This window comes from Uloborus diversus, chromosome 2 (assembly GCF_026930045.1).
Source record: "Uloborus diversus isolate 005 chromosome 2, Udiv.v.3.1, whole genome shotgun sequence".
Taxonomy (NCBI): Eukaryota; Metazoa; Arthropoda; class Arachnida; order Araneae; family Uloboridae; genus Uloborus; species Uloborus diversus.
Window position 1 is genome coordinate 62,705,856 of NC_072732.1, and position 12,961 is coordinate 62,718,816.

General features: G+C 34.0%; 1 protein-coding gene across 2 annotated transcripts in view; it reads right to left on the reverse strand.

The window, feature by feature from the left end:
• Nucleotides 1-12,672, reverse strand: part of LOC129235192 (protein bunched, class 2/F/G isoform-like) — a 355,864-nt gene extending 343,192 nt beyond the window's left edge. For both annotated transcript variants that reach the window (XM_054868887.1, XM_054868886.1), the window contains exon 1: nucleotides 11,260-12,672. In XM_054868887.1, coding sequence (XP_054724862.1) covers nucleotides 11,260-12,572 — 1,313 coding nt within the window. In that variant the 5' untranslated portion in view covers nucleotides 12,573-12,672. The remainder of the gene's footprint in view (nucleotides 1-11,259) is intronic.
• Between the last annotated feature and the right edge of the window lie 289 nt (nucleotides 12,673-12,961).

The window sequence follows — 12,961 nt, forward strand, 5'->3', positions numbered from 1 at the left end:
AAACAAAAGTAAAAACGATTGTCGGATAATTCAATTCCCAATTATAACTGAGGCGCGATCGCGTAAAAACGGAAAAAAGAAAGAAAGAAATGTGAGACAAGCAGTTTAGAATGTTATCAAGTACTACTGAATAACTACACCATTGAAATAGTTTTACAATCGATACACACATAAGACAAATCATAAATTCAAGAGCAAAATAGAAGGATTAACAGTCGGGGTCCATTCAAATTTTACGGAGTTCCATAATTGGTCAAAAAAGAATGGGCCACCTGTTAATTTTTCTATTTTGCTTTTGAATTTATGATTTGTCTTGTGTGTGTTTCGAATGTAAAACTATTTCAATGGCATAGTTATTCAGTAGTACTTGATAACATTCTAAATCTACTTGGCTTACATTTGTTTCCTGTTTTTTTCTTACACAGTCGGGTTTTTTGTTTTTATTTAATAATTTTTTATTTCATTCTTTTTTAGTTAATTTTCATTGACTTAGTTGTTATGATTATAAGACGGTAAATTTCGAAATCTTGTCATTTCATTGAGAGAGCTTATATCGTGAGGTTTATTAAGTAATTTGCAGTGGCCTAAACTACTGATCATTTTAACTCGGCTTAAAGCTACATGTGCTTGACCATTAGCAAAAATGCACGAACTTAAGTCACCCACATCACAGCTATATAAACAGCCTGTATAATTCATGATGACGCGAAATCGGAAACGTCGTCAGTCAATTCTTTCTCGAAACGAAAAACTAAAAACGCCCATCAAGAAAGTACACGTCATGAAACTCAGTCCCTTGAATCAAGGTAAAAACAAATGCAACATGTTAAAGATTAATATCGAATTCGTAGACTTAGTAAACAAAAAATTCAGGCAGTGAAAACGCTATACCTGCAGTTGTCGCACACTATCCCGAAGTAACAAAATGGCGACTGATTGTTGATATGGTGAGTTTGATTACTGTCATGTGTTTAGTGACACTCCCAAGGTTAAGACAAATCGATTGAGGTAAGAATTATCAAAATTGGCCAAGGCGTTTAGCCTCTAGAACGCCACATAGGAACAAACATACATATATAAACTGATAAACACGTTACCCTCCTTTGCGTCGCGCACTCGCAGTAGGGTAAAAAATATTAATGGTTTTTTTCTGTATTATTATCAGATTAAATTTAAAATTGTAAACTGTACAAGGGAAAACTGACCAGTAAATACACGCTTTAGTACTATCTTTACTAATGATAAAGCTAAAAGCTTGTGTCTCTAAATGTTGGGATGTCTGTTGGGACCGTTCGACCGATTTTCATGAAATTTGGCACAGAATTAGTTCGTAGCATAGGAGGGAGCACCTCGAAGCGATTTTTCGAAAATTCGATTTTGTTCTTTTTCTATTCCAATTTTAAGAACATTTTACCGAGCAAATTAGCATACCGTGGACGAGTAAATTACCAAATTATCATAACGTGGAACTGTAACATGGGCGAGCAAATGAACATATAGCAAATTGGCGAGAAATTCATCATCCATTATTTGTAAATATACATGCGAACCAAATGACCTTTTAATTTTCTACTACGGGCAAAGCCGTGCGGGTACCGCTAGCTTAAAATAAACTGAAATAAAGTGTTCTTTGTGTTCTCAGTAATTCATGATTAAAAACTGTAGCCTTTGGCAGATGAGGGTAAAATATTTTTGTTGATGTTTATTAACACTATTACATGTTAAATTACTTTTAAAAACTGAAAGAACTTTTATTAATTTGCCTCAGCTTTTTTTCGAAAATTAAAAAAAAAATGACGCAGCACTTTTGTACTTCCATTTGTCTAAAAATATATGGGTCCAAAACATACGTTTATGAGTAAAATATTAGAATACGTTGCTTCTCCCTTTCTACCTCTCCACCAGATGATGGTGGTTGTTATTATTATTTTTGTTGTCATTATCGTTTATTATTATTGTTGCTGCTGTTATATTATTGCTGTTGTTATTGTTATTATTTTGTTTATTATTATTATTATTATTATTATTATTATTATTATTATTATTATTATTACTATTATTATTATTATTGCTCGGATTACATGCACAATTAAATCAATGAAACATTCATGCAAATATGTCAAAAAACTCCTAAATATGCACTAAAAACTCAAAAAATATTTAACCTTTTTTTTTATTTACGCAATGAAATTTTTTTAAATACGAGTAAAAATACGAGTAGCTTTTCTGCTCTGGCATTTTTTACATTTCTGGCGATAAATTTTAATTTTGGCGTAAATATGCACAAAAACTAGTATGACAAAAAGTCGGGAGACCCGAGAAAAAAACACGGGTCGCTAGACTTATATTCTTTATCAAGAACTAAGCAGTTTTTTGTCATATTCCTTTTGTGAAAAAAAAAAATCTTAAAGAGAAAAACGCAATAATATGAAGCTATTTTGAAAATTTGACGTTTTTGCAGTTGTATGCATTAACTTCAAAAGAAGCAAAACTATGCATTTGCATATAATCCGGGCTCAAATTATCATTACTACTACCTATTATTACCGGAAAGTGACAAAAATTGCAAAATCTTAGGGGCCAGGAAAAAATTTTAAGCGACAAATTATTTCTCAGAGTTTGTAGGGAAATTCAGTGTAACATGGTTTCTGAAATATTCTTGAAGAACTCGTTACCAAGGACTCAACTTTGAAATGTTTTTCGAAATTAATTTTTAAGTAAAATACGTGTATGTTTGTACGAAGCTGTGGACGAAATGTTTAAAAAAGAAAAAAAAAAGCCTCAACTATAATTTATAAGGAAATTACGAACAAGAAATGAAAAAACAACTTTTTTCGAAAGAGCTATATATACCAAAGAAAAACATGCATTTGAATTTCCTGAAAAATATTTACAGCATTTAAAGCATGATATTCCCATATCTGTCAACATACGGTGCTACGGATCTTTGGATACGCACGCTATAGTAAAATGTTGAGTCATATTTAAGAACATGTACAAAACGCACGTTTTCAGTTTTTCCAACAATTGTTTTAGGATATTGTAACAAAACGAGCACGCTAATAAAAAAAAAGAACATATTTAAGTCACAGAGCACTCGGTTAGGTATTTGTATGAGTCTGACACGTTTTTCCAAATAAAAACTAGGTGATAAATTTTCAAGTTCTGTGAGTACTCGCTAGACAAAAGACAATACAGCTATAAAGAAGAGAATTGTCAGATGGTTATTTTTTTTATGTTTTGATTGTTCCTTTTGTTTTCTATAAAACAGCCTGAGAGACAAGTTTTATATTTAACTTATAGTAGAGCTATGACGAAATACAAGGAAAACAGGAAATAATTGTGTGCGTGTAGTCCCCCCCCCCCCCAAACACGTTCTCGTAACTTTACAAAATGCTGACGAAATTTATACTTCTCGTAAGAAAAAATTTAAAAAACAAACCTTACAAATATGTTTTGATAGAAAAAACAAAGCATCTAAGTATAAATTGAATGCAGAGTTAATTGTTTTTTTTATTAGTATCGTATTTAATTAAGTAAATAGTAGGGCAATGTGGAGCAAAGTGAAATGGTTAACAGGACTGAGTTTTTTCAAAATAAAAAAATTGGAAATTTGTTTTGAAAATTACAGTACATAAAGAAAGAACAATGGCAAATTTGTCAGTAAAATTGTGCTTTCAAAAAAAAAAGTGAAAATTCTTCACCTTTTTTTTTTTTTTTTTCAAGGAGCAAAGTGAAAATGTGATATTTTTCGAATGAAATATTTTCTATTCGATTGGTAAAAATAATTTTGATCAAAATAATGAGCAAATAAAAGGATAATTTAATAAAGGAAAAGATAATGAAACAATAAACTAATACATTAATTAATTTATCAATTAATACACGAGGAACAATAAATGAGTGAATAAAACAATAAATGAATAAGAAAAATAAATAAAAGAATGAATTAATAAGTGAATTATTAAATGAAAGAATGCAAATAAATAAGTTAGTAAATAAATGCATAAGTGATTTAGTAAATGATTGAATGAATAAACGAAATGAACTATTTCACTTTGCCTCATCCATTTTGCTCCGCTGGCACTTGAGTAATTGTGCAACATATTTAAAATACAAATATAAGCTAAATATTAACTAAATAAATACTGCACCGACTATTAGAAGGTCCCAATTAAAAAGTGAAACTTTATCATTTGATAATATCAAAATGATTTTTGACTTACAACAAAACTGTACAATTTGAGTACAGTGAAACCTGTGTAAGTTGACCACTTGCGATGCAGTACTTTGGTGGTCAACTTAGACAGGTGGTCAACTTATAGAGGGTAGTAACAAAAACTGTTTTTTTTTTTTTTGTCATTTCTTCCCCCATGCATTCATTTTTTAACTAATTGGAATATTTTAAACTCCATTTCATTGTTTAACATTACTTTAAGACAGTAAGTAAAATGGTTTAAAATATTTTTAGAGATTATTTACCAGAATGACGCGTCAATTATCATACAAATTCAAAATGTCTGTAAATCGATCGAAGAAAAAAAATGTCTCATTGCTTATGAAAAACTACTTACTTGACATGAACAATTCCTAAAAATTCATAATAAGTCAAAAGTGACTTAAATTCTTTGATTTTTTTCTTGTACATTTGTAACAATAGTAATCTACTTTTCAACAAAATAACTTCTTAATGAAGTTTGGCGCATTTTCTGGGACTTAACAAAAACCCAATGTTTTTAGATAGAAACATAAATATTCATTGGTGTTTTTAAAAATGTTTGGTTGCTTATTTGATGCATAACTGATTACACTTTTAGTACAATCTAATGCTTTTGCCAAGTGGTCAACTTACAAAGGGTTTTTTACAATATTCCAAACCAAAGCTGGTGTATATTAGTGGTCAAGATAGAGAGGTGGTCAAGTTACAGAGGTTTTCCTTCATTATATAAGATAGGACTAATTCCGTTCCTGACAAATGCGGTCAATTTAGACAGGTGGTTAACTTACAAAGGTGGTCAACTTTACAGGTTTTACTGTATCCATTTTTGAAAATTGCTTGTATTTATCATACTCTTCGATTTTCAGAGGTAATTTTTTCTTGACTGGAATAGACTACATATATTACTACATAGTTGAAATATTATTAGGTAAGTAGCACTAAAAGCGGGGTAAACATTTGATCCTTTCACTTTGTCTCGCTATTTCACTTTGCTCCACATTACATTCCCCTACTTTATAAAACCAACAAAGTTGTTATTAATGTTTAGATAAGTTTTTAAAAGTTGACGCTTCGTCCTCTTCTAGATCAAAAGTCTTTAACGTGGATTCCGCAGAACCCTAGCATTCTCCTGTGACTTTGACAGGGGTTCCGTAAGTAAACCCTATTTGTCCAACCAAAGCACAAAAATGGTTGTAAAATTTAAATTTTTTATCAAAAATTGAATTTTTAAACGAGGTTTTCTCGTAAAATTAAATACAAATAAATTTTTTCTGTATAAAACAATGTTATTCTAGACGAGAAAATGCATTACAACAAAAAACAATTACAGGTAAGTCATTAATGTTTTTATTAATTTGATATCATTAGAAATATTGATGTTTTTATTGATTAACCACAGAATATATTTCAGATAACCAAAAAAAAAAAACATTAGTCACCTTACCATTCTTTATATATATATATATATATATATATATATATATATATATATATAAAGCGAAAACGCACTGAATATTCGGTAATGATTTCTAGTATACGAAAAATTATTTGTTTCATAATAGGCCTGAATATTAATCAAGAGAAAAATGACTGGTCAAGGTCGAACTTTACTAAAAACCAGTTATTTTGTCACGTGTATTGCAAAGAAAGATATATCAAAAAGAGTATGAAAACTCATGATTCACTTAGGATGTAACTAAATTAATTGTTTTCATACTTCGACCTATTTTTTTTTCTTTTTTTTTCGTTTGGTAGTCGTTTACTACGCTAACATCATTGCAGTAAATTATAGTAATTTTCACAAACGATTTTCTGCCGGCGTTATAAATCTTACTTTTAAAAAATGCAAAGAGCAAGGCATTAGATTTTGGAAAAAAATCAAAATCCTGAAAATTCAATGGATCTTAAACATTATTTTAAAATACGTGTTATGTAAGTTCTTTAAAATCTTTCTTTCAAAAAAAAAAAAAAAACTTAGGATTCTTGCGATTGTGTCTGTAAAACCACTTTTACGGTACGATCACTGACTGCGCAGAAAAGTTTCTGCACAGGTAGCTAATGACTGAGGTGCAGTGAAAAGAATGATGGAAAAAATCAAGTCATTCAAGGAAACGGACAGAAAAAAGCGTATACAAGCGAAATCTTTCCGACAAGTACATACAATGAATTAAAATAAAAAAAATAAGAATGCGGAGTTTCTTTTCTTTTATATAACTCGTAATTATGTTTGATCGAATCACCTGAAAAATTAATTTTTACACATAGCAATGGATTGAAAATGGTTTATTATGATGATAGTTATGCAAGAATTTGAAGTCAACAGATCAAATTATAACTGAAAGGGAACCTTCCCCACAATATTGGTTCAAATTCATGTTGTCAATCATAATATATTAATGTATGATGTAAGAAACGTAGTGACCTCCTTGCGCTTGAAAGAAAACTGGTAGCGCCACAAAAGACGACAGATTAACTCAAATAAAAGGTACATTTTTCAATACTTTTCTGTTTAAAAATTTAAAAAAAAACAGTAGGTGAAAATCAATCGTGAACAGAAAAAGAACTTAATGGCAATTTTAATGAAAATATTTCTATTTTGTTTTAGGGAATAGACACAAATAGCTCTTAGAGAGAAAAACAAGTTTGAAGGAAACTTTAAATGAAGCATCAGTTTTATTCTATCGAACTTTTGTGCAGTTGGCTCTAAATATGTGTTGATTTGGAAATTTATTTGAAGGTAAAATTAAACATTAATTTTCATTCAACGATTAAAGTTGGCGACAAACAATTCTGGAGGTAAAAAAACGTCAATCCTAAAATAATATCACCATTCAATTTCAGCAGCGAATATAAATAAAGTCTAAAAAGAGGAAAAAGAAAAAAAAATATGAGCACGTTCAACCATCTTGGAATAAAAATCTGCAATAAATGGTGTGAGCGTTATCTTTTGACCAACATCTTCGTTTTTATCTCTTAAACGTAAAAGGAGTAACTCGTTTACCTAGATCAAGTTTGTGTCCAGAGATCAGCAAAAATTGGAAAATCTTAGGCGCCAGGAAATAATTTTAGGAGTCAGACAAATTATTTCTCAGTTTTTAGGAAAATTCAATGTGACATGGCTCTTGAAAAATTCTTGTTCTGAAAATACTCGTTACCAAGTTTTTTTTTTTTTTTTTTTTTTGAAGAACTGTTTTTTATGGGACGTTGTGCGGAAGGAGTGAATTGAGAAAAAATGACATAAAAAGGTGTTGCAACCTGCTAACTTCAACGCGCATGCGCATAGCTTTATTATATGCATCGTTTCACAATTCATCTGAAGTGATTTCCCCGTGGCGCAGTCGATTAGCACGTTTAACTGTATTTTGATGGTTCAGATCCACCAGAGAGAAGTTATATGTTTTGTAATGAGTAGAAAATTCAAAATCTTTTTGACCCTCAACGATCCTCTCAGCAGCAGCGTTTTTTCTAAGCTATCTGCGACGCAGATGAACCTCCCACACCCCAAAATAATCTGCAAGATCAACTAACGTTAGGTTAGGAGTAAAACCTAAATCAGTGCCCAGAACTGAGTAAAAATAAGACGCTAAACCTAAAACTACAAGTACATGCTACCTGAGAATTACATATCATAAAATGCGGTACAAATCTTCTTTTGTTGCAGTCTTTTTTCGAAAATCTGTCAAGAATCGCTCTGTTTATGCTAACAGACTTATGAGCTCTCGAAAACTCCTGGGCTAAAACACTAATGCAATAAAAATAATTTCGAACAAGATTTATTAAGTAACTATACCACGGTAAAATGCTAAATATAGGCTGTTAGGGTATGTTGGGGTAATTTGGGTAGTCGGGGTAATTTGGGTATAAGTTATATTTTATTGAATAAAATGAAAACTATTTATTTGATACACGTACAAAAATTCATAGTTATAAACATCATCCTTACCTATGAATATATGCTAAAAAAATGTTGACAACACTCTTTTTGAAATTGATAAAAAATAAATTGAACTTTTCGGTGATATCGACGCAATGCAAACCAACTACTTCCAAATAATGCTTCTAATTAACCTGCCACTCTACGTTTTTCAAGTTTAGGTATGTAGACATTACATGTGCTTATTTCAATTTGGCATTGAATTGAAACATTTAACATGATTAGTTTTCATGTAATTAATGATTTAAAACCTGGTGTAATTTGGGTATACATTACATTTTACCAATCAGAAGGACAAATAATAATTTTATTGGACTTCAAACATAGGCATGTATGTGCATTCTCACTACATAAGATAATATATACTAAAAATGAATTGGAAGGTTGTTTAAATTTGCTTAAATGTTCTGTAATAAAAAAAACTACTTCCCGTCCATTAACGGTTTTTCATATTGTACTATTTTCAGCCTAAAATCCATCTTAATACTTAAAAAAATTAGTATTCATATTATCCGATTATTTCTATTGCACCTAAATTCAACCGAAGTTTGAAAACATTGAGTAAGATTGTTATCAAAACCATGCTTTGTTCTTTAACCATTACTATACCCAAATTCCACCATCCATGGGGTAATTTGGGAATAGTGAAACTTATGTTTGCCATTTATATGCAAATGAGTCTATTAACACGTAATTTGTAGAAAACTATTCTGGAAAGTCATAATGTTAATCTGAAACAAGAAAAAAATATGTACATATAAATTTATTACAGGACTGGAAAGTTCAAAGTAGGCCATTTTTATACCCAAATTACCCCGACAGACCCTATATCAAAACTGAAAAGCAGGAAACAGGAAGGAAAGAAATATTGTATAGGCAAAACTGGTGGAGGGCGGAGGAAGGACTGTATTCTAATCTTGTTCATTAATGTTTCTCTGCTTAAATATAAACAAACTACATAGAATCTTAAAACCGAAAGCCCAATGAGCTAAGTCCGCGCGCAGGCGCAGTCGCTGTGGCAAATTTGTATTATCCGCGATTTAACGTTTTAGGAAGGGGGTTGTTATAAGGGGTATTTTTCACTTTTGGGGTAAGATCTTGTTTTAGGGGGGAGTCTTTGCAATATTTAGGGGGTGCGCCCTTGTTCTAAGGCGAGTGGGCTCCCCTCACATACATCAGACACAATATCAATACTTTTCAATTGTTCACGTTTTTTCATTACACTTATTTCAGAGCAATAAAGACTCCTTCTTCAGCTTAAGTAAATGGCGCTGTACGAGAAAAATCTTCATTGTTGAAAGAATTTAAATATCGGGTCTTTAAGTGCAGTCTGTCAAACCAGGATCTGCAATGTCTAGCCTCCACGAAAAGTCTGCATCGGTTCTGAGTTTAGCAACAGCTTTTTCTGCTTTCAGTAGTACAGGAACCTTGAAGCACTAACAGGTAAACATCTTCCACTTAAATATGAAAATGTGGCAATTCCGCAAAAGGGCATGGAATGTCAAGGAATGTTACATTATCGTAATTTAAGAGGAGATCAACTTTGAATTCGAGGTCAGCAGGTTATACAGCTCATTTTTTGTTTCACACGTGGGTGACGTGCAAGAGCGACATGCGATTATTCTGCCAACAAGTAACGACATGAATTTTGATGTCCTGCCTGAAAATAATTTTACAAATCGAAGCAGAAACAAGAAATTTTTCCAGAAGTAATCAGGCATGCTTTCCCAAATGAAACTACTAGTCTTTGGATGTAGACACTGGGATCTTGCAGATAAATCAATATTATTGCCGTCTGTACTTTCGCTTCTTTCTTTAATTTTTCATTTTATATGGTTTTGACTTGTTTTTTCAGTCAAAATCGGTATTTTATAGAATGGTGAAATCACACATCCACAAGAAAAACGTTACGAAGATTTATTTTCGAGCAAATTTGAATTCTCTAACACAAGTTGACTGACAAACAGAAATATTACATACTATGTTTGTTTTTTTTCTCTCTCTCTCTCTCTCCAAGGAGTGAAAAAAAATTCTGGCGGATTGAAACTTATTTTGGAATAGTGAAATATTCTAAAACATTGAAGAATATAATGTTCAATTTCATACAAATATTAATTTTCTGAGGATAAAATGGAAGATTGCAGGAAAAGAACTTTGATTTTAGGAGTTAAACATTTAAACATTTGGTTATTCGTCATGCATTGTAGGTCAGAGTTAATTTATCCTTTCTTACTTATTTTTTTGGTTACATCCCTACATCTAAGATTCAGTATAATCTCAGAAGTAATCTATTTACCATGCGCGGGGGAAGGGGGGGCACTGTTGCTGTGCCATCAAAATTTTTTGAAGCGTTGTTTTATGGATTTTTTTTTTCTTTTCTTTTTCTTTTTTCTTTTTTTTTCTTGTGGGTTCTCGCTTTTGAGAGGGGCCCTGTATATTTGAGGGATGCTCTATCGCTCTTGGGCGGGGGATTGGGGCCAGGAGGAGCACCATTGCATCTATAGTTATTGCGGCACAAATTTGAAAATTTACTGAGGCACAATTCGTACCTTGTTCAAACTTCCAAACACTTAAAATACTTTTTTTTTTTAAATTTGGTTAGTTTGGAGACTAATTCATCGTGACCCAATGAATAAAAACTAAATTCAAGTTGTAACTATCTACTTTTTTAATTTACTTTTTATAAATCAAATTTTAAAAATTATTTTTGTACATATTTTTAATTTCATTTCACTTATTTATTTTAGTTAGAGGTGCCCACGAGAGGCTGTCGATGGAACAGACTGGACTGCACTATTGATTTTTTTTTTTTGGGGGGGGGGGGGGGGGTTTCAAGCATATTTTTCTCCATTTGGGGGTTTTCGTTCTCGGAAGGGGTACTTTGTAGAATTTAAATGAGATCGCCATTGTTCTTGGGAGGGATGGGCACCCTTATTTTGCTAGTACAGTTTTCTTAATGTTTTTTTTTAATTATTTTTTTAAAATATACTTTTTTCGGTTCCTGCAACATTAACCATGGAGGCAAGTACTAGTTGTCTTCCTTCGAGTCTTAAAAAGTGTCATTAATTTATAAAAAAAAAAAAAAAATAGGGGAAAACTTTCCTACCTTTCTGAGTTCTCCGTATCCACTTTGTCAAAGCGAGCAGGTGGGAAGTGGTTCAACAATCTATTGCTTTCAGAATTAGTTCTTGATCGTGAAAGAGGCACTATGGAATCCATTGGGTCTTGAGAATTCACGTGGTTTAGGACGGTTTGAGGACTGCTGTTGATGTAATTGTTATTGTTATTGGCACATTGCGACGAAGGAGGGGACTGGTTTGGAATGCTGCTACTGTTGACGAGTGTGGCCACGGGCTTGTTAAAGTTTTGGATGCTCTCATGAACCAGCGCGTCTTGCTGCACCAAAATGTTATTATTCTGAGCATTAACCAGGTTGTTAAAGTTCGTGTCGAACGGCAACGCGGTCTGTAAGCTCATGTCTTGAACTAAAGTGACAGGCTGCAGATTGTCACTCTGGGGCAAGATGATACCGTACATTTGCTGCTGGTTCGCCATGACGAAATTTCCGTTGAATGTCTGGTTGATGGGAATTTCGTACACTTGGGCAAAACTGCCGCTCAGCAGTTGCTCAACCGGCTGCATCTCTTCTGCGTCACAGTTGGTGATCTGGATGGTCGGAGGAGTGTTCGTCCCGTTCGAAGCAGATTCTCGGATGTCCGATTGCGATGGTGGGTCTTTGAAATCCATGCACAACCACCTGCCCCTGCGGAATGGCTCGCTGCTGACAATCTTCACCACTTTGAACCTCCTCTGCCAGTTGTCCGGCAGAGGATTCATGATGGGCACTTGGGCACTAATCGGACTCTCGGACTTGCTGGTCATCATAGTCACGCCGCCGGCGACAGGCCCTATGGCGGCGAAAGTCGGCGTCACGCCGACCATGCCAAGGTTCATGTTGGGGGGATGGTTGGACGCGGGAAGCTGAGTCGCGAAGATGATCGGTCCACAGGGGGAGCAGAGGTCCTCTGCGATGTCCTCCGAGTGATACCCCTCATTGTCGGCTCGGGACGAGTCCAGGAAGTCGGAGCTCAGGTCGTCCGTGTGGCTGGTCTCGTCCAAATCGTCCGCGCTGTCGTCTGCGAAGTCGTCGTTTTTGCGCGACCCCTGGACCGTCACACTGGTGATCTGGAAGGAGTTGTTGTTTCGCCGCCTCAGGTTCAAGTCGTTCGGCGGGGAGACGTCCCGCCCGTTCGCCGGCACCTGGTCGATATAGACCGTCGTCGAGGGCGACAATATCCCGACGACGTACGGCGGGCTCTCGTTGAAGTTGCCGGTGTTTCTGTTGTTGTTTTCGCTCATCATTGCGGGACAGTGACGGAGAAAATACCACAATATCAGGCACAGAAACAACAGATTCATACAGCCCCGTTGCCTTGGTAGCGAACTCGGTTCTAGGAGCGAAGAGCGCTTTCTATAACATGGAGAAACTGAAGAAAACAGCTTCGTGCTCTCGGATCTACGCCACTCCCACGGACGTACACAACGAATATGGCGATCATATGTTTACAACGCATCGTGAAGGCCTTTCGGAGCCGTGCGCAAGAGTTAGCGCCATCTAGTTCCTCTTACTCACAAATCTAGCCCAAGGTCGACCCTTCAATGAGCCGAGGAGAAAATGTAAACAAGTGCAAATGGCGCCATCTGTGAGCAAAAACTGAAATGTATCAGGTTTTAACCGCGGTTCCCAATCACCGTTCCTCATTCTAATTTAAACATTTTCATCATGGCATGGATTTAAGCAGACCCAG